The sequence below is a fragment of the Scyliorhinus torazame genome, chromosome 15 (genome assembly GCF_047496885.1).
Source record: "Scyliorhinus torazame isolate Kashiwa2021f chromosome 15, sScyTor2.1, whole genome shotgun sequence".
Taxonomy (NCBI): Eukaryota; Metazoa; Chordata; class Chondrichthyes; order Carcharhiniformes; family Scyliorhinidae; genus Scyliorhinus; species Scyliorhinus torazame.
In genome coordinates, this window is record NC_092721.1 from 209,648,149 (window position 1) to 209,671,312 (window position 23,164).

Here is a 23,164-nt window from a genome sequence, read left to right on the forward strand (position 1 = left end):
GAGTGTGGGGTGTGTTGAATCAGAGAGAGTGTGGGGTGTGTTTAATCAAAAAGTGTGTGGGATGTGTTTAATGAGAGAGAGTGCGGGGTGTGTTTAATCAGAGAGAGTGTGGGGTGTGTTGAATCAGAGAGAGTGTGGGGTTAATCAGAGAGACTGTGGAGTGTGTTTAATGAGAGAGAGTGTGGGATGTGTTTAATCAGAGAGAGTGTGGGGTGTGTTTAATCAGAGAGAGTGTGGGGTGTGTTTAATCAGAGAGGGTGTGTTTAATCAGTGAGAGTGTGGGGTGTGTTTAATGAGAGAGAGAGAGTGTGGGGTGTGTTTAATCAGAGAGAGTGTGGGGTGTGATTAATGAGAGAGAGTGTGGGATGTGTTTAATCAGAGAGAGTGTGGGGTGTGTTTAATCAAAGAGCATGTGGGATCTGTTTAATCAGAGAGAGTGTGGAGTGTGTTTAATGAGAGAGAGTGTGGGGTGTGTTTAATCAGAGAGAGTGTGGGGTGTGTTTAATCAGAGAGAGTGTGGGGTGTGTTTAATCAGAGAGAGTGTGGGGTGTGTTTAATCAGAGAGTGTGTGGGTTGTGTTTAATCAGAGAGAGTGTGGGGTGTGTTTAATCAGAGAGAGTGTGGGTTGTGTTTAATCAGAGAGTGTGTGGGGTGTGTTTAATGAGAGAGACTGTGGGCTGTGTTTAATCACAGAGAGTGTGGGTCTGTTTCATCGGAGAGAGTGTGGGTGTGTTTAATCAGAGAGGGTGTGGGGTGTGTTGAATCAGAGAGAGTGTGTGGTTTGTTTAATGAGAGAGAGTGTGGAGTGTGTTTAATGAGAGTGTGGGTGTGTTTAATCAGAGAGAGTGCGGGGTGTGTTTAATCAGAGAGAGTGTGTTTAATTAGAGCGAGTGTGGGGTGTGTTTAATGAGAGAGAGAGTGGGGGGGTGTTTAATCAGAGAGAGAGTGGGGGGGTGTTTAATCAGAGAGAGAGTGTGGGGTGTGTTTAATCAGAGAGAGAGAGTGCGGGGTGTGTTTAAGCAGAGAGAGTGTGGGGTGTGTTTAATTAGAGAGAGTGTGGGGTGCGTTTAATGAGAGAGAGTGTGGGGTGTGTTGAATCAGAGAGAGTGTGGGGTGTGGTTAATCAGGGAGAGTGTGGGGTGTGTTTAATCAGCGAGAGTATGAGGTGTGTTTAATCAGAGAGAGTGTGGGGTGTGTTTAATGAGAGAGAAAGTGTGGGGTGTGTTTAATCAGAGAGAGAGTGGGGTCTGTTTAATTAGAGCGAGTGTGGGGTGTGTTTAATGAGTGAGAGAGTGGGGGGTGTTTAATCATAGAGAGTGTGCGGTGTGTTTAATCAGAGAGAGATTATGGGGTGTGTTTTATCAGAGAGAGTGTGGGGTGTGTTTAATCAGAGAGAGTGTGGGGTGTGTTTAATGAGAGAGAGAGTGGGGGGGTGTTTAATCAGAGAGAGTGTGGGTGTGATTCATCGGAGAGAGTGTGGGTGTGTTTACTCAGAGAGGGTGTGGGGTGTGTTTAATGAGAGAGAGTGTGGGGTGTGTTTAATGAGAGAGAGAGTGTGGGGTGTGTTTAATCAGAGAGTGTGTGGGATGTGTTTAATGAGAGAGAGTGCGGGGTGTGTTTAATCAGAGAGAGTGTGGGGTGTGTTGAATCAGAGAGAGTGTGGGGTGTGGTTAATCAGAGAGACTGTGGAGTGTGTTTAATGAGAGAGAGTGTGGGATGTGTTTAATCAGAGAGAGTGTGGGGTGTGTTTAATCAGAGAGAGTGTGGGGTGTGTTTAATCAGAGAGGGTGTGTTTAATCAGAGAGAGTGTGGGGTGTGTTTAATGAGAGTGTGGGTGTGTTTAATCAGAGAGAGTGTGGGGTGTGTTTAATGAGAGAGAGAGAGTGCGGGGTGTGTTTAATCAGAGAGAGTGTGGGGTGTGTTTAATGAGAGAGAGTGTGGGGTGTGTTTAATCAGAAAGCATGTGGGATCTGTTTAATCAGAGAGAGTGTGGAGTGTGTTTAATGAGAGAGAGTGTGGGGTGTGTTTAATCAGAGAGAGTGTGGGGTGTGTTTAATCAGAGAGAGTGTGGGGTGTGTTTAATGAGAGTGTGGGTGTGTTTAATCAGAGAGAGTGTGGGGTGTGTTTAATGAGAGAGAGAGTGCGGGGTGTGTTTAATTAGAGAGAGTGTGTGGTGCGTTTAATGAGTGCGAGTGTGGGGTGTGTTGAATCAGAGAGATTGTGGGGTGTGTTTAATCAGAGAGAGTGTGGGGTGTGTTTAATCAGAGAGAGAGTGGGGTGTGTTTAATCAGAGAGAGAGTGTGGGGTGTGTCTAATCAGAGAGAGTGTGGGTTGTGTTTAATCAGAGAGAGTGTGGGGTGTGTTTAATCAGAGAGAGTGTGGGTTGTGTTTAATCAGAGAGAGTGTGGGGTGTGGTGAATCAGGGAGAGTGTGGGGTGTGTTTAATTAGCGAGAGTATGAGGTGTGTTTAATCAGAGAGTGTGGGGAGTGTTTAATGAGAGAGAATGTGTGGGGTGTGTTTAATCAGAGAGAGAGTGGGGGGTGTTTAATCAGAGAGAGTGTGGGGTGTGTTTAATTAGAGCGAGTGTGGGGTGTGTTTAATGAGAGAGAGAGTGGGGGGTGTTTACTCAGAGAGAGAGTGTGCGGTGTGTTTAATCAGAGAGAGAGTGTGGGGTGTGTTTAATCAGAGAGAGAGTGGGGGGGGTGTTTAATCAGAGACAGAGTGTGGGGTGTGTTTAATTAGAGAGAGTGTGGGGTGTGTTTAATCAGGGAGAGTGGGGGGTGTTTAATCAGAGAGAGAGTGTGGGGTGTGTTTAATCAGAGAGAGAGTGTGGGGTGTGTTTAAGCAGAGAGAGAGTGTGGGGTGTGTTTAATGAGAGAGAGTGTGGGGTGAGTTTAATCAGAGAGAGAGTATGGGGTGTGTTTAATGAGAGAGAGTGTGGGGTGTGTTTAACCAGAGAGAGAGTGTGGGGTGTGTTTAATCAGAGAGAGAGTGTGGGGTGTGTTTAATCAGAGAGAGAGTGGGGTGTGTTTAATCAGAGAGAGAGTGTGCGGTGTGTTTAATCAGAGAGAGAGTGTGGGGTGTGTCTAATCAGAGAGAGTGTGGGGTGTGTTTAATCAGAGAGAGTGTGGGGTGTGTTTAATCAGAGAGAGTGTGGGTTGTGTTTAATCAGAGAGTGTGTGGGTGTGTTTCATCGGAGAGAGTGTGGGTGTGTTTAATCAGAGAGGGTGTGGGGTGTGTTTAATCAGGGAGAGTGTGGGGTGTGTTTAATCAGAGAGAGTGTGTGGTTTGTTTAATGAGAGAGAGTGTGGAGTGTGTTTAATGAGAGTGTGGGTGTGTTTAATCAGAGAGAGTGTGGGGTGTGTTTAATGAGAGAGAGAGAGTGCGGGGTGTGTTTAAGCAGAGAGAGTGTGGGGTGTGTTTAATTAGAGAGAGTGTGGGGTGCGTTTAATGAGAGAGAGTGTGGGGTGTGTTTAATCACAGAGAGTGTGGGTGTGTTTCATCGGAGAGAGTGTGGGTGCGTTTAATCAGAGAGGGTGTGGGGTGTGTTTAATCAGGGAGAGTGTGGGGTGTGTTTAATCAGAGAGAGTGTGTGGTTTGTTTAATGAGAGAGAGTGTGGAGTGTGTTTAATGAGAGTGTGGGTGTGTTTAATCAGAGAGAGTGTGGGGTGTGTTTAATGAGAGAGAGAGAGTGCGGGGTGTGTTTAAGCAGAGAGAGTGTGGGGTGTGTTTAATTAGAGAGAGTGTGGGGTGCGTTTAATGAGAGAGAGTGTGGGGTGTGTTGAATCAGAGAGAGTGTGGGGTGTGGTTAATCAGGGAGAGTGTGGGGTGTGTTTAATCAGCGAGAGTATGAGGTGTGTTTAATGAGAGAGAGAGTGGGGGGGGTGTTTAATCAGAGAGAGAGTGGGGGGTGTTTAATCAGAGAGAGAGTGTGGGGTGTGTTTAATTAGAGAGAGTGTGGGGTGTGTTTAATCAGGGTGAGTGGGGGGTGTTTAATCAGAGAGAGAGTGTGGGGTGTGTTTAATCAGAGAGAGAGTGTGGGGTGTGTTTAATCAGAGAGAGAGTGTGGGGTGTGTTTAATGAGAGAGAGTGTGGGGTGAGTTTAATCAGAGAGAGAGTATGGGGTGTGTTTAATGAGAGAGAGTGTGGGGTGTGTTTAACCAGAGAGAGAGTGTGGGGTGTGTTTAATCAGAGAGAGAGTGTGGGGTGTGTTTAATCAGAGAGAGAGTGGGGTGTGTTTAATCAGAGAGAGAGTGTGCGGTGTGTTTAATCAGAGAGAGAGTGTGGGGTGTGTCTAATCAGAGAGAGTGTGGGGTGTGTTTAATCAGAGAGAGTGTGGGGTGTGTTTAATCAGAGAGAGTGTGGGTTGTGTTTAATCAGAGAGTGTGTGGTGTGTTTAATTAGAGAGGGTGTGGGGTGTGTTTAATGAGAGAGACTGTGGGCTGTGTTTAATCACAGAGAGTGTGGGTGTGTTTCATCGGAGAGAGTGTGGGTGTGTTTAATCAGAGAGGGTGTGTTTAATCAGGGAGAGTGTGGGGTGTGTTTAATCAGAGAGAGTGTGTGGTTTGTTTAATGAGAGAGAGTGTGGAGTGTGTTTAATGAGAGTGTGGGTGTGTTTCATCAGAGAGAGTGTGGGGTGTGTTTAATGAGAGAGAGAGAGTGCGGGGTGTGTTTAAGCAGAGAGAGTGTGGGGTGTGTTTAATTAGAGAGAGTGTGGGGTGCGTTTAATGAGAGAGAGTGTGGGGTGTGTTGAATCAGAGAGAGTGTGGGGTGTGGTTAATCAGGGAGAGTGTGGGGTGTGTTTAATCAGCGAGAGTATGAGGTGTGTTTAATCAGAGAGAGTGTGGGGTGTGTTTAATGAGAGAGAAAGTGTGGGGTGTGTTTAATCAGAGAGAGAGTGGGGGGTGTTTAATCAGAGAGAGTTTGGGGTGTGTTTAATTAGAGCGAGTGTGGGGTGTGTTTAATGAGAGAGAGAGTGGGGGGTGTTTAGTCAGAGAGAGAGTGTGCGGTGTTTTTAATCAGAGAGAGAGTGTGGGGTGTGTTTTTTCAGAGAGAGTGTGGGGTGTGTTTAATGAAAGAGAGAGTGGGGGGGTGTTTAATCAGAGAGAGTGTGGGTGTGTTTCATCGGAGAGAGTGTGGGTGTGTTTACTCAGAGAGGGTGTGGGGTGTGTTTAATGAGAGAGATTGTGAGGTGTGTTTAATGAGAGAGAGCGTGGGGTGTGTTTAATGAGAGTGTGGGTGTGTTTAATCAGAGAGAGAGTGGGGTGTGTTTAATCAGAGAGAGAGTGTGCGGTGTGTTTAATCAGAGAGAGAGTGTGGGGTGTGTCTAATCAGAGAGAGTGTGGGGTGTGTTTAATCAGAGAGAGTGTGGGGTGTATTTAATCAGAGAGAGTGTGGGTTGTGTTTAATCAGAGAGTGTGTGGTGTGTTTAATTAGAGAGGGTGTGGGGTGTGTTTAATGAGAGAGACTGTGGGCTGTGTTTAATCACAGAGAGCGTGGGTGTGTTTCATCGGAGAGAGTGTGGGTGTGTTTAATCAGAGAGGGTGTGGGGTGTGTTTAATCAGGGAGAGTGTGGGGTGTGTTTAATCAGAGAGAGTGTGTGGTTTGTTTAATGAGAGAGAGTGTGGAGTGTGTTTAATGAGAGTGTGGGTGTGTTTAATCAGAGAGAGTGTGGCGTGTGTTTAATGAGAGAGAGAGAGTGCGGGGTGTGTTTAAGCAGAGAGAGTGTGGGGTGTGTTTAATTAGAGAGAGTGTGGGGTGCGTTTAATGAGAGAGAGTGTGGGGTGTGTTGAATCAGAGAGAGTGTGGGGTGTGGTTAATCAGGGAGAGTGTGGGGTGTGTTTAATCAGCGAGAGTATGAGGTGTGTTTAATGAGAGAGAGAGTGGGGGGGGGGGTTTAATCAGAGAGAGAGTGGGGGGGTGTTTAATCAGAGAGAGAGTGTGGGGTGTGTTTAATTAGAGAGAGTGTGGGGTGTGTTTAATCAGGGAGAGTGGGGGGTGTTTAATCAGAGAGAGAGTGTGGGGTGTGTTTAATCAGAGAGAGAGTGTGGGGTGTGTTTAATCAGAGAGAGAGTGTGGGGTGTGTTTAATGAGAGAGAGTGTGGGGTGAGTTTAATCAGAGAGAGAGTATGGGGTGTGTTTAATGAGAGAGAGTGTGGGGTGTGTTTAACCAGAGAGAGAGTGTGGGGTGTGTTTAATCAGAGAGAGAGTGTGGGGTGTGTTTAATCAGAGAGAGAGTGGGGTGTGTTTAATCAGAGAGAGAGTGTGCGGTGTGTTTAATCAGAGAGAGAGTGTGGGGTGTGTCTAATCAGAGAGAGTGTGGGGTGTGTTTAATCAGAGAGAGTGTGGGGTGTGTTTAATCAGAGAGAGTGTGGGTTGTGTTTAATCAGAGAGTGTGTGGTGTGTTTAATTAGAGAGGGTGTGGGGTGTGTTTAATGAGAGAGACTGTGGGCTGTGTTTAATCACAGAGAGTGTGGGTGTGTTTCATCGGAGAGAGTGTGGGTGTGTTTAATCAGAGAGGGTGTGTTTAATCAGGGAGAGTGTGGGGTGTGTTTAATCAGAGAGAGTGTGTGGTTTGTTTAATGAGAGAGAGTGTGGAGTGTGTTTAATGAGAGTGTGGGTGTGTTTAATCAGAGAGAGTGTGGGGTGTGTTTAATGAGAGAGAGAGAGTGCGGGGTGTGTTTAAGCAGAGAGAGTGTGGGGTGTGTTTAATTAGAGAGAGTGTGGGGTGCGTTTAATGAGAGAGAGTGTGGGGTGTGTTGAATCAGAGAGAGTGTGGGGTGTGGTTAATCAGGGAGAGTGTGGGGTGTGTTTAATCAGCGAGAGTTTGAGGTGTGTTTAATCAGAGAGAGTGTGGTGTGTGTTTAATGAGAGAGAAAGTGTGGGGTGTGTTTAATCAGAGAGAGAGTGGGGGGTGTTTAATCAGAGAGAGTGTGGGGTGTGTTTAATCAGAGAGAGTGTGGGGTGTGTTTAATGAGAGTGTGGGTGTGTTTAATCAGAGAGAGTGTGGGGTGTGTTTAATGAGAGAGAGAGTGCGGGGTGTGTTTAATCAGAGAGAGTGTGGGGTGTGTTTAATGAGAGAGAGTGTGGGGTGTGTTTAATCAGAGAGAGTGTGGGGTGTGTTTAATCAGAGAGCATGTGGGATCTGTTTAATCAGAGAGAGTGTGGAGTGTGTTTAATGAGAGAGAGTGTGGGGTGTGTTTAATCAGAGAGAGTGTGGGGTGTGTTTAATGAGAGTGTGGGTGTGTTTAATCAGAGAGAGTGTGGGGTGTGTTTAATGAGAGAGAGAGTGCGGGGTGTGTTTAATTAGAGAGAGTGTGGGGTGCGTTTAATGAGAGCGAGTGTGGGGTGTGTTGAATCAGAGAGATTGTGGGGTGTGTTTAATCAGAGAGAGTGTGGGGTGTGTTTAATCAGAGAGAGTGTGGGTTGTGTTTAATCAGAGAGAGTGTGGGGTGTGTTTAATCAGAGAGAGTGTGGGTTGTGTTTAATCAGAGACTGTGTGGTGTGTTTAATTAGAGAGGGTGTGGGGTGTGTTTAATGCGAGAGACTGTGGGCTGTGTTTAATCACAGAGAGTGGGTGTGTTTCATCGGAGAGAGTGTTGGTGTGTTTAATCAGAGAGGGTGTGGGGTGTGTTTAATCAGGGAGAGTGTGGGGTGTGTTGAATCAGAGAGAGTGTGTGGTTTGTTTAATGAGAGAGTGTGGAGTGTGTTTAATGAGAGTGTGGGTGTGTTTAATCAGAGAGAGTGTGGGGTGTGTTTAATGAGAGATAGAGAGTGTGGGGTGTGTTTAAGCAGAGAGAGTGTGGGGTGTGTTTAATGAGAGAGAGAGTGTGGGATGTGTTTTATCAGAGAGAGTGTGGGGTGTGTTTAATCAGAGAGAGTGTGGGGTGTGTTTAATGAGAGAGAGAGTGTGGGGGGTGTTTAATCAGAGAGAGAGTGGGGGGGGGGTTTAATCAGAGAGAGAGTGTGGGGTGTGTTTAATTAGAGAGAGTGTGGGGTGTGTTTAATCAGGGAGAGTGGGGGGTGTTTAATCAGAGAGAGAGTGTGGGGTGTGTTTAATCAGAGAGAGAGTATGGGGTGTGTTTAATGAGAGAGAGTGTGGGGTGAGTTTAATCAGAGAGAGAGTATGGGGTGTGTTTAATGAGAGAGAGAGTGGGGGGTGTTTAATCAGAGAGAGAGTGGGGTGTGTTTAATGAGAGAGAGTGTGGGGGGTGTGTCTAATCAGAGAGAGTGTGGGGTGTGTTTAATGAGAGAGAGTGTGGGGTGAGTTTAATCAGAGAGAGAGTATGGGGTGTGTTTAATGAGAGAGAGTGTGGGGTGAGTTTAATCAGAGAGAGAGTATGGGGTGTGTTTAATGAGAGAGAGTGTGGGGTGTGTTTAATCAGAGAGAGAGTGTGGGGTGTGTTTAATCAGAGAGAGAGTGTGGGGTGTGTTTAATCAGAGAGAGAGTGTGGGGTGTGTTTAATCAGAGAGAGAGTGTGGGGTGTGTTTAATGAGAGAGAGAGTGGGGGGTGTTTAATCAGAGAGAGAGTGGGGTGTGTTTAATCAGAGAGAGTGTGGGGGGTGTGTCTAATCAGAGAGAGTGTGGGGTATGTTTAATGAGAGAGAGTGTGGGGTGTGTTCAATCAGGGAGAGTGTGGGGTGTGTTTAATCAGAGAGAGAGTGTGCGGTGTGTTTAATCAGAGAGAGTGTGGGGGGGTGTTTAATCAGAGACAATGTGGGGTGTGTTTAATGAGAGAGAGAGTGGGGTGTGTTTAATCAGAGAGAGAGTGGGGTGTGTTTAATGAGAGAGAGTGTGCGGTGTGTTTAATCAGAGAGAGTGTGGGATGTGTTTAATGAGAGAGAGTGTGGGGTGTGTTTAATCAGAGAGAGAGTGTGGGGTGTGTTTAATCAGAGAGAGTGTGGGGTGTGTTTAATCAGAGAGAGAGTGTGGGGTGTGTTTAATCAGAGAGAGAGTGGGGTGTGTTTAATCAGAGAGAGAGTGTGCGGTGTGTTTAATCAGAGAGAGTGTGGGATGTGTTTAATCAGAGAGAGAGTGGGGTGTGTTTAATCAGAGAGAGAGTGTTTAATCAGAGAGAGTGTGGGGGGGTGTTTAATCAGAGACAGTGTGGGGTGTGTTTAATGAGAGAGAGAGTGGGGTGTGTTTAATCAGAGAGAGAGTGTTTAATCAGAGAGAGTGTGGGGGGTGTTTAATCAGAGAGAGTGTGGGGTGTGTTTAATTAGAGAGAGTGTGGGGTGCGTTTAATGAGAGAGAGTGTGGGGTGTGTTGAATCAGAGAGAGTGTGGGGTGTGGTTAATCAGGGAGAGTGTGGGGTGTGTTTAATCAGCGAGAGTTTGAGGTGTGTTTAATCAGAGAGAGTGTGGTGTGTGTTTAATGAGAGAGAAAGTGTGGGGTGTGTTTAATCAGAGAGAGAGTGGGGGGTGTTTAATCAGAGAGAGTGTGGGGTGTGTTTAATCAGAGAGAGTGTGGGGTGTGTTTAATGAGAGTGTGGGTGTGTTTAATCAGAGAGAGTGTGGGGTGTGTTTAATGAGAGAGAGAGTGCGGGGTGTGTTTAATCAGAGAGAGTGTGGGGTGTGTTTAATGAGAGAGAGTGTGGGGTGTGTTTAATCAGAGAGAGTGTGGGGTGTGTTTAATCAGAGAGCATGTGGGATCTGTTTAATCAGAGAGAGTGTGGAGTGTGTTTAATGAGAGAGAGTGTGGGGTGTGTTTAATCAGAGAGAGTGTGGGGTGTGTTTAATGAGAGTGTGGGTGTGTTTAATCAGAGAGAGTGTGGGGTGTGTTTAATGAGAGAGAGAGTGCGGGGTGTGTTTAATTAGAGAGAGTGTGGGGTGCGTTTAATGAGAGCGAGTGTGGGGTGTGTTGAATCAGAGAGATTGTGGGGTGTGTTTAATCAGAGAGAGTGTGGGGTGTGTTTAATCAGAGAGAGTGTGGGTTGTGTTTAATCAGAGAGAGTGTGGGGTGTGTTTAATCAGAGAGAGTGTGGGTTGTGTTTAATCAGAGACTGTGTGGTGTGTTTAATTAGAGAGGGTGTGGGGTGTGTTTAATGCGAGAGACTGTGGGCTGTGTTTAATCACAGAGAGTGGGTGTGTTTCATCGGAGAGAGTGTTGGTGTGTTTAATCAGAGAGGGTGTGGGGTGTGTTTAATCAGGGAGAGTGTGGGGTGTGTTGAATCAGAGAGAGTGTGTGGTTTGTTTAATGAGAGAGTGTGGAGTGTGTTTAATGAGAGTGTGGGTGTGTTTAATCAGAGAGAGTGTGGGGTGTGTTTAATGAGAGATAGAGAGTGTGGGGTGTGTTTAAGCAGAGAGAGTGTGGGGTGTGTTTAATGAGAGAGAGAGTGTGGGATGTGTTTTATCAGAGAGAGTGTGGGGTGTGTTTAATCAGAGAGAGTGTGGGGTGTGTTTAATGAGAGAGAGAGTGTGGGGGGTGTTTAATCAGAGAGAGAGTGGGGGGGGGGTTTTATCAGAGAGAGAGTGTGGGGTGTGTTTAATTATAGAGAGTGTGGGGTGTGTTTAATCAGGGAGAGTGGGGGGTGTTTAATCAGAGAGAGAGTGTGGGGTGTGTTTAATCAGAGAGAGAGTATGGGGTGTGTTTAATGAGAGAGAGTGTGGGGTGAGTTTAATCAGAGAGAGAGTATGGGGTGTGTTTAATGAGAGAGAGAGTGGGGGGTGTTTAATCAGAGAGAGAGTGGGGTGTGTTTAATGAGAGAGAGTGTGGGGGGTGTGTCTAATCAGAGAGAGTGTGGGGTGTGTTTAATGAGAGAGAGTGTGGGGTGAGTTTAATCAGAGAGAGAGTATGGGGTGTGTTTAATGAGAGAGAGTGTGGGGTGAGTTTAATCAGAGAGAGAGTATGGGGTGTGTTTAATGAGAGAGAGTGTGGGGTGTGTTTAATCAGAGAGAGAGTGTGGGGTGTGTTTAATCAGAGAGAGAGTGTGGGGTGTGTTTAATCAGAGAGAGAGTGTGGGGTGTGTTTAATCAGAGAGAGAGTGTGGGGTGTGTTTAATGAGAGAGAGAGTGGGGGGTGTTTAATCAGAGAGAGAGTGGGGTGTGTTTAATCAGAGAGAGTGTGGGGGGTGTGTCTAATCAGAGAGAGTGTGGGGTATGTTTAATGAGAGAGAGTGTGGGGTGTGTTCAATCAGGGAGAGTGTGGGGTGTGTTTAATCAGAGAGAGAGTGTGCGGTGTGTTTAATCAGAGAGAGTGTGGGGGGGTGTTTAATCAGAGACAATGTGGGGTGTGTTTAATGAGAGAGAGAGTGGGGTGTGTTTAATCAGAGAGAGAGTGGGGTGTGTTTAATGAGAGAGAGTGTGCGGTGTGTTTAATCAGAGAGAGTGTGGGATGTGTTTAATGAGAGAGAGTGTGGGGTGTGTTTAATCAGAGAGAGAGTGTGGGGTGTGTTTAATCAGAGAGAGTGTGGGGTGTGTTTAATCAGAGAGAGAGTGTGGGGTGTGTTTAATCAGAGAGAGAGTGGGGTGTGTTTAATCAGAGAGAGAGTGTGCGGTGTGTTTAATCAGAGAGAGTGTGGGATGTGTTTAATCAGAGAGAGAGTGGGGTGTGTTTAATCAGAGAGAGAGTGTTTAATCAGAGAGAGTGTGGGGGGGTGTTTAATCAGAGACAGTGTGGGGTGTGTTTAATGAGAGAGAGAGTGGGGTGTGTTTAATCAGAGAGAGAGTGTTTAATCAGAGAGAGTGTGGGGGGTGTTTAATCAGAGAGAGTGTGGGGTGTGTTTAATGAGAGAGAGAGTGGGGTGTGTTTAATCAGAGTGTGGGGGGTGTTTAATCAGAGAGAGTGTGGGGTGTGTTTAATGAGAGAGAGAGTGGGGTGTGTTTAATCAGAGAGTGGGGTGTGTTTAATCAGAGCGAGTGTGTGGTGTGTTTAATGAGAGTGTGTGGTGTGTTTAATCAGAGAGAGTGTGGGGTGTGTTTAATGAGAGAGAGAGAGAGTGCGGGGTGTGTTTAAGCAGAGAGTGTGGGGTGTGTTTAATGAGAGAGAGTGTGGGGTGCGTTTAATGAGAGAGAGTGTGGGGTGTGTTGAATCAGAGAGAGTGTGGGGTGTGGTTAATCAGGGAAAGTGTGGGGTGTGTTTAATGAGAGAGAAAGTGTGGGGTGTGTTTAATCAGAGAGAGAGTGGGGGGTGTTTAATCAGAGAGAGTGTGGGGTGTGTTTAATCAGGGAGAGTGTGGGGTGTGTTTAATCAGAGAGAGAGTGTGCGGTGTGTTTAATCAGAGAGAGTGTGGGGGGGTGTTTAATCAGAGACAATGTGGGGTGTGTTTAATGAGAGAGAGAGTGGGGTGTGTTTAATCAGAGAGAGAGTGTTTAATCAGAGAGAGTGTGGGGGGTGTTTAATCAGAGAGAGTGTGGGGTGTGTTTAATGAGAGAGAGAGTGGGGTGTGTTTAATCAGAGAGAGAGTGGGGTGTGTTTAATCAGAGAGAGTGTGGGGGGTATTTAATCAGAGCGAGTGTGTGGTGTGTTTAATGAGAGTGTGTGGTGTGTTTAATCAGAGAGAGTGTGGGGTGTGTTTAATGAGAGAGAGAGAGAGTGCGGGGTGTGTTTAAGCAGAGAGTGTGGGGTGTGTTTAATGAGAGAGCGTGTGGGGTGCGTTTAATGAGAGAGAGTGTGGGGTGTGTTGAATCAGAGAGAGTGTGGGGTGTGGTTAATCAGGGAGAGTGTGGGGTGTGTTTAATGAGAGAGAAAGTGTGGGGTGTGTTTAATCAGAGAGAGAGTGGGGGGTGTTTAATCAGAGAGAGTGTGGGGTGTGTTTAATCGGCGAGAGTATGGGGTGTGTTTAATCAGAGAGAGTGTGGGGTGTGTTTAATGAGAGAGAAAGTGTGGGGTGTGTTTAATCAGAGAGAGAGTGGGGGGTGTTTAATCAGAGAGAGTGTGGGATGTGTTTAATCGGTAAGTGTGCAGGTCGACAGCGGAATGCTATTGTGTTTGAGAAGTCTGTTATTAAGAATGGGCATTTGATTGAACCTCTTTTTGAATTTTGCAGTGAAGAGTCGTAAACCTTCCCTGGGAGAGCTGATCTTGCGACACACCAACAGTCCCACTCGGGCCCGCCAGGCTGCACAGTTAGCACTGCAGCATGTCCGTGAGGGTCAGGTCCTGCACGCGCTTACTGGCAGCTCCATCTTCAAGAGTTCAGCAGAGAAGCAGAATGAGGCACTGCGGGTGAAGAACGCTGTTTACTGCTCACTTATCTTCTCGGAGTTCCTGAAAGAGCTGGCTGCTATTTCTCAGGAGCACACTGTCACGTCTCCCTTCTTAGTTGATGAGAAGGAGTGAGAGCTGAACAATGAGGAAAGCAGGAGGTGAATGAGCACACAGCAGTCTCACTGAGCCGGCAGTGTGGCACGGGCTTCCTTTAATGGTCACCACACGTCCCGCAATCTGTAAATAACTTATCCAACACTCCGACACATAAGTGTTACAGAAGTTCCGAACTTCATTCCAAAGAGTTCTTTGTTGCTAGTTGGAAGCAGAATGTACTGACATTATCATCAGGTCGCCAAAGTGTGCAGCTGATTGTGGATCACTGCCCTGCTTTCTGACCGACTTTTGAGATGTGTCTCACACTGGGCATTGTGCAAAAAACCTAGAAACACTTCCTCTCCCAACTGAGCTGCATGTCTGTCGGAATGAGAGAGAGATCAATCCTCGGAAATATTGGATCAGGCTGTCGATCCCTAGAGACAGACACAAGTTCACACACTCATTTTCTGAAAGAAGTAGTGCAGAGATTTCTGCTGTGTAAATGTTGCAATATTTTTTTAAAAAACAGTTTCTCAAAGTTCATTTGGTTTCTCTTTTTAATATGTGAATTTTATGGGAGTATAATGGTTCCCAGCGGTGTGGAGGTGGGGGTGGGGGGGGGTGGGGGGATGTTGGATTCAATGGGAAAGCCATTGACAGTGATGGCACCAACAGATTCTGCAGCCGGACAGTGGAGCTCGCCTCCCACTACAAATTCCGGCTTCGGCAAGCCGAAAATCCCAACCACCATATTTGGATTGTCAAAAAGCATCCAGAAATGTGCCTCACAAGAGGTTATTGCACAAAATTAAGACTCATGAGATTGTGAAAGTATATTAGTGTGGATTGAGGATTGGTTCATTGACAGAAAACAGAGAGCAGGAATAAATGGGACATTTCTGTGTTGGCAAGTTCTAACCATACAGGTACTGCAAAGATCAGTACCTGGGCCACAGTTATTTACAATTTATACAAATGACTTGGATAAGGTGACTTCGAGTTAATATATCTAAGTCTGCTGATGTTGCAAAGGGAAATTAAGCTGTAAGGAGGACATGGGGCGAAATTCTCCGGTATCGGCGCGATGTCCGCCGACAGGCGCCCAAAACGGCGCAAATCAATCGGGCATCGCGCCGCCCCAAAGGTGCAGAATGCTCCGCATCTTGAGGGGCCGAGCCCCAACCTTAAGGGGCTAGGCCTGCGCCGGACTAATTTCCGCCCCGCCAGCTGGCGGAAAAGGCCATTTGTGCCCCGCCAGCTGGCGCGGAAATGACATCTCCGGGCGGCGCATGCGCGGGAGCGTTAGCGGCCGCTGACGGCATTCCCGCGCATGTGCAATGGAGGGAGTCTCTTCCGCCTCCGCCATGGTGGAGACCGTGGCGAAGGCGGAAGGAAAAGAGTGCCCCCACGGCACAGGCCCGCCCGCGGATCGGTGGGCCCCGATCGTGGGCCAGGCCACCGTGGGGGCACCCCCCGGGGCCAGATCGCCCCGCGCCCCCCCCAGGACCCCGGAGCCCGCCCTCGCCACCTTGTCCCGCCGGTAAGGTAGGTGGTTTAATCTACCCCGGTTGGACAGGCATTTTAGCAGGGGGACTTCGGCCCATCCGGGCCGGAGAGTGGGGGGGGGGGGGGCGCCAATCGGCGCGGCGCGATTCTCGCCCCCCGCCGAATATCCGGTGCCGGAGAATTCAGCAACCGGCAGGGGCGGGATTCACGCCAGCCCCCAGCGATTCTCCGACCCGGCGGGTGGTCGGAGAATCTCACCCCAGGGATCCCAACCGGACAGAGAATCCCACATTGGGCCAAAAATGGGATTGGCAGTAGACCCATCCCAGTCTCCGCTCCTGCCCCGCAGACTGTATTGGCTTGCTGCCCACACAGGCGGGAACATGAAAACAGCTTTGCATAGATTTGAATGCAATTAATGGTCTGGAAACGCAAATCTCTACCTACCCCCCTGACCCCCAACCCCCCCCCGACCCCCCAACCCCATTATGCTCTGACCCATACAATGGGGGTCAAGAGGATCAACCCATTGCTCATTGCCCCTTTGCCGCTGCCAGGCAACAGAGTGCGGGTCACCCGAGGTTCCTGGGGATTGTGTGGGTAAGGGTTGTGGGTAAGGGGTTGACCCCGGGACCCTCCCCCTGGATGGGGGTCCTGTCTCTGGACTGCCCTTTCCAGCCCTGAGCAACATGAAGGTGACTCTTGGCATGTTGATCTCAGGCAGCCCTCTGTTCACAATCAATATCCTGGTCTGACCTGTTTGAACATTGAGGTGACCGTATCACTCTGAACTGCACAATTGACCAGACAATTCATTGAAGAATCAAGCCAGGAATACTTGCTCCCGGAGCCGATGCTTTTAAAACCTTCCTGGAAAGCCCACAATGCTTGAAAAGGTTTGAAATCCTTTGAAATGCTGAGCATTCATTCAATCTCACAGTGCAGTACCTTTAATTTGCCTTTGATTGACAGCTTGATGGTTTAAACACAACTGCCAGGATGTACCCTCTGATGTACCCTCCATTGAATGATTATAAACATTCTTGTCATGATTGACAGCTGCTGACAACTTCAAAGCAGCTAAGTGGTTTCACTTCCTCTTTTCCTCCCCCAGAAACCATTTAGCATTGTTCCAATTCTCCGCTAGCGGGAGCACTTAACCTCCAGAATGGAAAATTCGATTTCCAGGCTATGTCCGGAGGATCCGTGTTGTTTTACGTGGGAAGAATTGGCACGGCCCCAGCACCGATCCTCCGACTGGAAATGCACAACCTTCCCAATATAAATGGCTGGAGAATTGCTGGACCCGTGGCAGCGTATATGCACGGCAACGACCTATAGCGGTCGCGCTGTAAAACATGGCGCCGGCCGTGCGTGGACCCGACCTGCCAGATAGTGCCACCCTGGACACTCCCTCATCACCCCCGGATCACCCCCCACCAGTCCCCCCAGCCTTCAGTGAAGCCCCCCCCCGTCGACCAGCAGCACGGCCCCTGCCCGCCACGCCGGGTTACTGACCAATGAGACCACATGTCCCCCACACTGTCGGGGACTCAGCCCATCGGGGGCGGAGCATCGGGGGAGGGCCTTCAGGTAACGTCCTGAGGCCGCCCCAATGGTGTGCGGCACGCGCAGCAATGACGCCATCTTGGAGGGGGCGGAGCATCCGAAAACAGGGGCTGGTTTAGCACACTGCGCTAAATAGCTGGCTTGTAATGCAGAACAATGCCAGCAGCGCGGGTTCAATTCCCGTACCAGCCTCCCCGAACAGGCGCCGGAATGTGGCGACTAGGGGCTTTCCACAGTAACTTCATTGAAGCCGACTTGAGGCAACAAGCAATTATTATTATTATTAAAACATGAACTCCCCCCCCCCCCCCCCCCCCCCAATTCCATCGTAAAAAAGGTTTCTCCGCCCGATCGCGGAATCTGCCTCAGGGAACAGAGAATACTGCCCATTATCTCTGTTCATCTCTCTGGCTGCATTCGGCCTGTGACGGTTTTTTATCCACAGGATGTGGATATCACTGGCATTTATTATTATTTTGGGCATTAGTGAATCAGATGGAGTTTTTTTTTATGGCAATCATCAACACTGACAACATTAGACTTTTAATTCCTGATTTTTATTTAATTCAAATTTCACCATCTCCCCTGGGTCTCTGGATTATTCGTCCAGTGACAATATCACTGGACCATTAGCTCCCCTGATAGAGTCACATATAAATCATAGAGTATATGATGCTGAACCTTTATGAAGCTCTGGTAAGTCACACTTAGAGCATCGTGTCCCATCCTGTGAGGGTCCTTGAGGTGGTGCGGAGAGGATTTACCAGAACGATTTTGGGAATGAGGGACTGAGTTCAAACTCAGATGGGGCACTGCCAGGGTGTCAGGCCGATCGTGCCAAGGTGCCCAGGTTGCAACTTTACGTGCTGGTGATTGGGCCGGGGTTGCCCTGCCCTTATGAGGTGAGGGTGTGGGGAGCTCAAGGACACTCTCATTGGTAAGTGTGGAGTTGGGGTGTCTGGAGGCCCCGTTAGCGAGCCCAGCAGTCAGAAATGACATCCCAATCTCTTCCTGCATTGGATAGCTGAGCTCGTTAGTGCAGGAAATGAGCTTAAGCACGGCCTCTGTGGGGCGTTCCATGACCCAAAAATGAAGCAGTATCCCATTAATGGTAGGGTCTTCCTCAGGGCTGCAAGCGACAGGAACCACCCGGCTTAACGCACCCAAAAAGGGACTCTGTTTAATTTCTATTAAATTTCTCCCCATGTTTTAGGTGCAGGCTGCAATTTAATGCCCCCCCCATAGTGAGGCTGATGGTGCTGGTGCACTTATTCAGGGGGTCTTCTCACTTCCAACACCAGTGAGGTCTGGGGCAGGAAAGCCATGAACAGCATTAACCCAGCAGAGGGTGGGGGGCTTGGCATGTGGGAAGCCTGAAAAACAAAAATAGTATTGCCTGCGGGGTTCTGGATGGTGTGGGGGGGTGTTACGCCCCTACAAAGATACTCACTGTCTGATAAGTGGGACCGGACATTGGGAGGGTGAAGGAGCCTTCTATAAACCACCAGCTTCCCTTTATGCCGACGGCCCCACATTCCCCTTTCTGCCAACCCCGCCACTCCTCTTTCTGCCAACATCCCCATTTCCCTTTGTCCTGACCCCAGCACTCCCCTTCCAGCAGAGGGCAGGACAGCAGAGCTGCTGATTGGCTGTTGCGGGGGAAATTTGCATCCGTGCATTGTGGTCACCGTAACTTGAAAGTGATTTGTGGAGGAGCTGTTGTCAAGTGACACTTAAACCCGAAACACTTCTTCAGTGTTTCCATCCCTACCCCCTCCTCTAACCAAAAAAAAAAAAACAACCGCTGTAAGGATCCCAGCCGAGAGGAAGGCTCGAGGGCAGATAGAAGTAGAAAGTGAGTGAGTGCTTGCTGAGAAGGCGAGTAATTTTTTTTTTTAACTTACTGGAGGGAGTTTCCAGCTGACTCCGGTCGGAGTGAGGACAGAGTGACTGCTGGGTAAGTAGTAAAGATTTAAATTGTTTGCGCAGGCCCATAACAGCTGATTGCTGTTCTCGCGTGGGGCGCAGTGGTTGCTGGTTAAGTGTTTTATTTTTACCTGTATTTAAGTTGGGCAGTTTCTAAACCCTAGACACTACACTTGTAATGTCCCCCACCCTTCCACCTCCTTGAAACTAAGGGGTAGAGTGAACAACAAATAAGCTCTTTCTTTCTTTTTCCTTATCTTTTTTTTTATCTAGAGGGGATGGCAGGGAAGGTAGTGCAATGTTCCTCCTGCAGAATGTTTGAGGTGAGGGGCGCAGTCAGTGTCCCTGCTGATTTCATCTGTGGGAAGTGCACCCATCTCCAGCTCCTCAGAAACTGCGTTAGGGAACTGGAGCTGGAGCTGGATGAAGTTCGGATCATTCGGGAGGCAGAGATGGTCATAGATAGAAGCTTCAGGGATGTAGTTACTCCGAAGAATAAAGATAGATGGGTGACAGTGAGAGGGGCTGGGAGGAAGCAGTCAGTACAGGGATCCCCTGTGGTCGTTCCCCTTAGTAACACGTATACCGCTTTGGATACTGTTGGGGGTGGGACTTACCAGGGGTAAGCCATGGGGTACAGGTCTCTGGCAGGAGTCTGTCCCTGTTGCTCAGAAGGGAAGGGGGGAGAGGAGCAGAGCATTAGTCATTGGAGACTCCATAGTTAGGGAAATAGATAGGAGATTCTGTGGGAAGGAGAGAGACTCGCGGTGGGTGTGTTGCCTCCCAGGTGCCATGGGCCGTGATGTCTCGGATCGTGTTTTCGGGATCCTTAAGGGGGAGGGGGAGGAGCCCCAAGTCGCGGTCCACATAGGTACCAACGACATAGGAACAGGGATAGGGATGTAAGGCAGGAATTCAGGGAGCTAGGGTGGAAACTTAGAAACTTCAACCGATAAACACTCTTCAACCCCTCCAGCTTTACATTCCTTTTCCTCTACACGGTTAGTTTCAGTGGCAATTACAGCGGAGGATTTATTCCACAAAAATTTTATGCCCCATTCGTTGTTTTACAGCTTTTTCCTCATCAGAGTCTTCATAATCACAGATCTTGGGCGGTATTCTCCCGTACCCGGCGGGGCGGGGGTCCCAGCGGGCTGGAGTGGCGGGAACCACTCCGGCGTTGGGCCGCCCCAAAGGTGGGGATTTCTCCGCACCTTTAGGGGCCAAGCCCTCACCTTGAGGGGCTAGGCCCGTGCCGGAGTGGTTGCCGTCCCGCCGGCTGGCGTGGAAGGCCTTTGGCTCCACGCCAGCTGGGCCGAAGGGACTCCGCCGGCCGGCAGAAGTCCGCGCATGCGCGGTAGCGTCAGTGGCTGCTGGCGTCATCCCCGCGCATGCGCAGGGGGGGTGTCACCTCCGCGTTGGCCATCGTGGAGGCTGATGACCGATGCGGAGGGAAAAGAGTGCCCCCACGGCACAGGCCCGCCTGCGGATCGATGGGCCCCGATCGCGGGCCAGACCACCGTGGGGGCACCCCCCGGGGCCAGATCGCCCCGCACCCCCCCCCCCCCAGGACCCCGGAGCCCACCCGCGCTGCCTTGTCCCGCCGGTAAGGGGGGTGGTTTGATTCTTGCCGGCGGGACTGGCATTCCTGCAGCGGGACTTCGGCCCATCGCGGGCCGGAGAATCGCCGGGGGGGAGGGGCCCGCCGACCGGCGCGGCACGATTCCCACCCCCGCTGAATCTCTGGTGCCGGAGAATTCGGCGGCAGGCGTGGGAGGGATTCACGCCGTCCCCGGTGATTCTCCGATTTAGAAATATGGACTGAGGCAATTCGTGGTTTCCAGATTTCAACTGTTGTTTTTTATTCTCAGAATCAGGGGATGGCCATCCTCCTGCATCCACCTTCCTCTTCATTTCCAAAAGGAGTTGATAACATTATTTCACCTCCTCCTCTATTTCCTTCCTTCAGCTTGAAGAGGCACTTTGGACCTTTAAAAGGACCGGACTAATCAGTTGTTTGCTCGGTGTCACTTCACAGTCTTTGCTATCCTCATCTTAAATAACTGATGCCATGCCAATATAGTACAAAGTACAGCACAAGAGCACACTCTTTGGTTCTTTGGCCCCACACCTGTGCCGGCCATGCTGCCCGTGTGACCTAAAACCTTCTACACTTCCGGGGTCCGCATCCTATTTATGAATTTGTCAAGACGCCCCTTAAACATCACTGTCGTCCCTGCTTCCACCACCTCGTCCGGCAGCGAGTTCCAGGCACCCACTAAAAATAATAATCTTTACTAATGTCACAAGTCAGCTTACATTAACCCTGCAATGAAGTTACTGTGAAAATCCCCTAGTCGCCACATTCCGCCGCCTGTTCGGGTACACTGAGGGAGAATTCAGAATGTCCAATTCACCTAACCTGCACACCTTTGGACTGTGGGAGGAAACCCACGCAGACACAGGGAGAACATGCAGATTCCCACAGACAGTGACCCAAGCTAGGAATCGAACCTGGGACCCTGGCGCTGTGAAGCCATAGTGCTAACCATTATGCTAGCGTGCTGGCCATTTTTAGTGACCTTGGACCTGTACACTTAGATCTCTCTGACTGTTAATACTCTTGAGGGTTCTACCATTCACTGTATATTCCCTACCTGTAGAAGTCACTAATTTCCTGCTTCTTTGACTGTGGTGCATAAGAACATAAGAACTAGGAACAGGTGTAGGCCACCTGGCCCCTCGAGCCTGCTCCGCCATTTAATGAGATCATAGCTGATCTTTGTGGACTCAGCTCCACTCTCTGGCCCGTACACCATATCCCCGAATCCCTTTATTCTTTAGAAAGGTATCTATCTTTTTCTTAAAAACGTTTAAAGAAGGAGCCTCAACTGCTTCACTGGGCAAGGAATTCCAGAGATTCACAATCCAGAGAGTGAAGAAGTTCCTCCTACACTCCGTCCTAAATCTACTTCCCCTTATTTTGAGGCTATGCCCCCTAGTTCTGCTTTCCCCGACCAGTGGAAACAACCTGCCCGCATCTATCCTATCTATTCCCTTCATAACTTTATATATTTCAATAAGATCCCCCCGCATCCTTCTAAACTCCAATGAGTACAGTCACAGTCTACTCAACCTCTCATCATAATCTAATCCCCTCAACTCTGGGATCAACCTAGTGAATCTCCTCTGCACTCCCTCCAGTGCCAATATGTCCTTTCTCAGGTAAGGAGACCAAAACTGAACACAATACTCCAGATGCGGCCTCACCAACACCCTATACAATTGCAGCATAACCTCCCTAGTCTTGAACTCCATCCCTCTAGCAATGAAAGACAAATCTCGATTAGCCTTCTTAATCACCTGTTGCACCTGCACACCAACTTTTTGCGACTCGTGCACCAGCACACCCAGGTCCCTCTGCACAGCAGCATGTTTTAACATCTTACCGTTTAAATAATAATCCATTCTGCTGTTATTCCTCCCAAAATGGATAGCCTCACACTTGGCAACATTGAATTTCATCTGCCAGACCCTAGCCCATTCACCTAACCTATCCAAATCCTTCTGCAGACTTCCGGTATCCTCTGCACTTTTTGCTTTACCACTCACCTTAGTGTCGTCTGCAAACTTTGACACATTGCACTTGGTCCCCAACTCCAAATCGTCTATGTAAATTGTGAACAACTGCGGGCCCAACACTGATCCTTGAGGGACCCCACTAGTTACAGGTTGCCAACCAGAGAAACAGCCATTTATCCCCACTCTCTGCTTTCTGTTAGTTAACCAATCCTCTACCCATGCTACCACTTCACCCTTAATGCCATGCATCTTTAGTTTATGCAGCAACCTTTTGTGTGGCACCTTGTCAATAGCTTTCTGGAAATCCAGATATACCACATCCATTGGCTCCCCATTATCTACTGCACCGGTAACGTCCTCAAATAATTCCACCAAATTAGTCAGACACGACCTACCCTTTGTGAACCCATGCTGCGTCTGCCCAATGGGACAATTTCCCTGCAGGTGCCCCGCTATTTCCTCCTTAATGATAGATTCCAGCATTTTCCCTACAACCGAAGTTAAGCTTACCGGCCTATAATTACCCGCTTTCTGCCGACCTCCTTTTTTAAACAGTGGTGTCACGTTTGCTACTTTCCAATCCGCTTTGACCACCCCAGAGTCTAGTGAATTTGGGTAAATTATCACTAGTGCGTTTACAATTTCCCTAGCCATCTCTTTTAACACTCTGGGATGCATCCCATCAGGGCCAGGAGACTTGTCTACCTTTAGCCCCATTAGCTTGCCCAATACTGCCCCCTTAGTGATTACAATCATCTCAAGGTCCTCACCTATCATATATTTATTTCCATCAGTCACTCAACAAAGACTCAACAATAGATTGTGATGGTAAAATAACAAGGCTTTATTTACGAAACGACCGCATGCAGTTTTGGCTGAAAGTTGAGGTCGGAGAGCAGTTACTACCACTGCTGATTCCTACTCAAGTCTGCGCTTTTACAGAAAATCAGTTCAGTATTTATACATTATCATTATCAAGATTGCGTGATTACAGCTTAGTCAGGAATTCGATCGGAAGTAGAACGTAAACAATGTCATGAAACAGGCATGACCTGTAGATCTTCTCAGACTCTTTGTCTCATCCCTCATACCATTATCTTGTCCTTTGATAGAACATTAAAATATTTTATTGAAAATTTTTGGTCAACCAACACAGTACATTGTGCATCCTTTACACAATATTATAACAACACAAATAACAATGAGCTATTTTATAAACAGAAAATGAATAAATAATAAATAACAAAAATGAAAACTAACCCTAATTGGCAACTGCCTTATCACAAGTAACACTCTCCAAAAATATAATTTAACAGTCCATTGTATAATTATCT

At 48.4% G+C, this 23,164-nt stretch overlaps 1 protein-coding gene across 7 annotated transcripts in view; it reads left to right on the plus strand.

Annotated features, from left to right (window-relative positions):
- fhip1b (FHF complex subunit HOOK interacting protein 1B) overlaps positions 1-13,790 on the plus strand; it is a 276,462-nt gene extending 262,672 nt beyond the window's left edge. For 6 of the 7 annotated variants that reach the window (XM_072477543.1, XM_072477544.1, XM_072477541.1 and 3 more), the window contains exon 12: positions 12,988-13,790. In XM_072477543.1, the coding sequence (XP_072333644.1) occupies positions 12,988-13,280 (293 nt within the window). In that variant the 3' untranslated portion in view covers positions 13,281-13,790. The remainder of the gene's footprint in view (positions 1-12,987) is intronic. The other variant, XR_011935254.1, reaches the window with a different exon arrangement.
- The last annotated feature ends 9,374 nt before the right edge of the window (positions 13,791-23,164 follow it).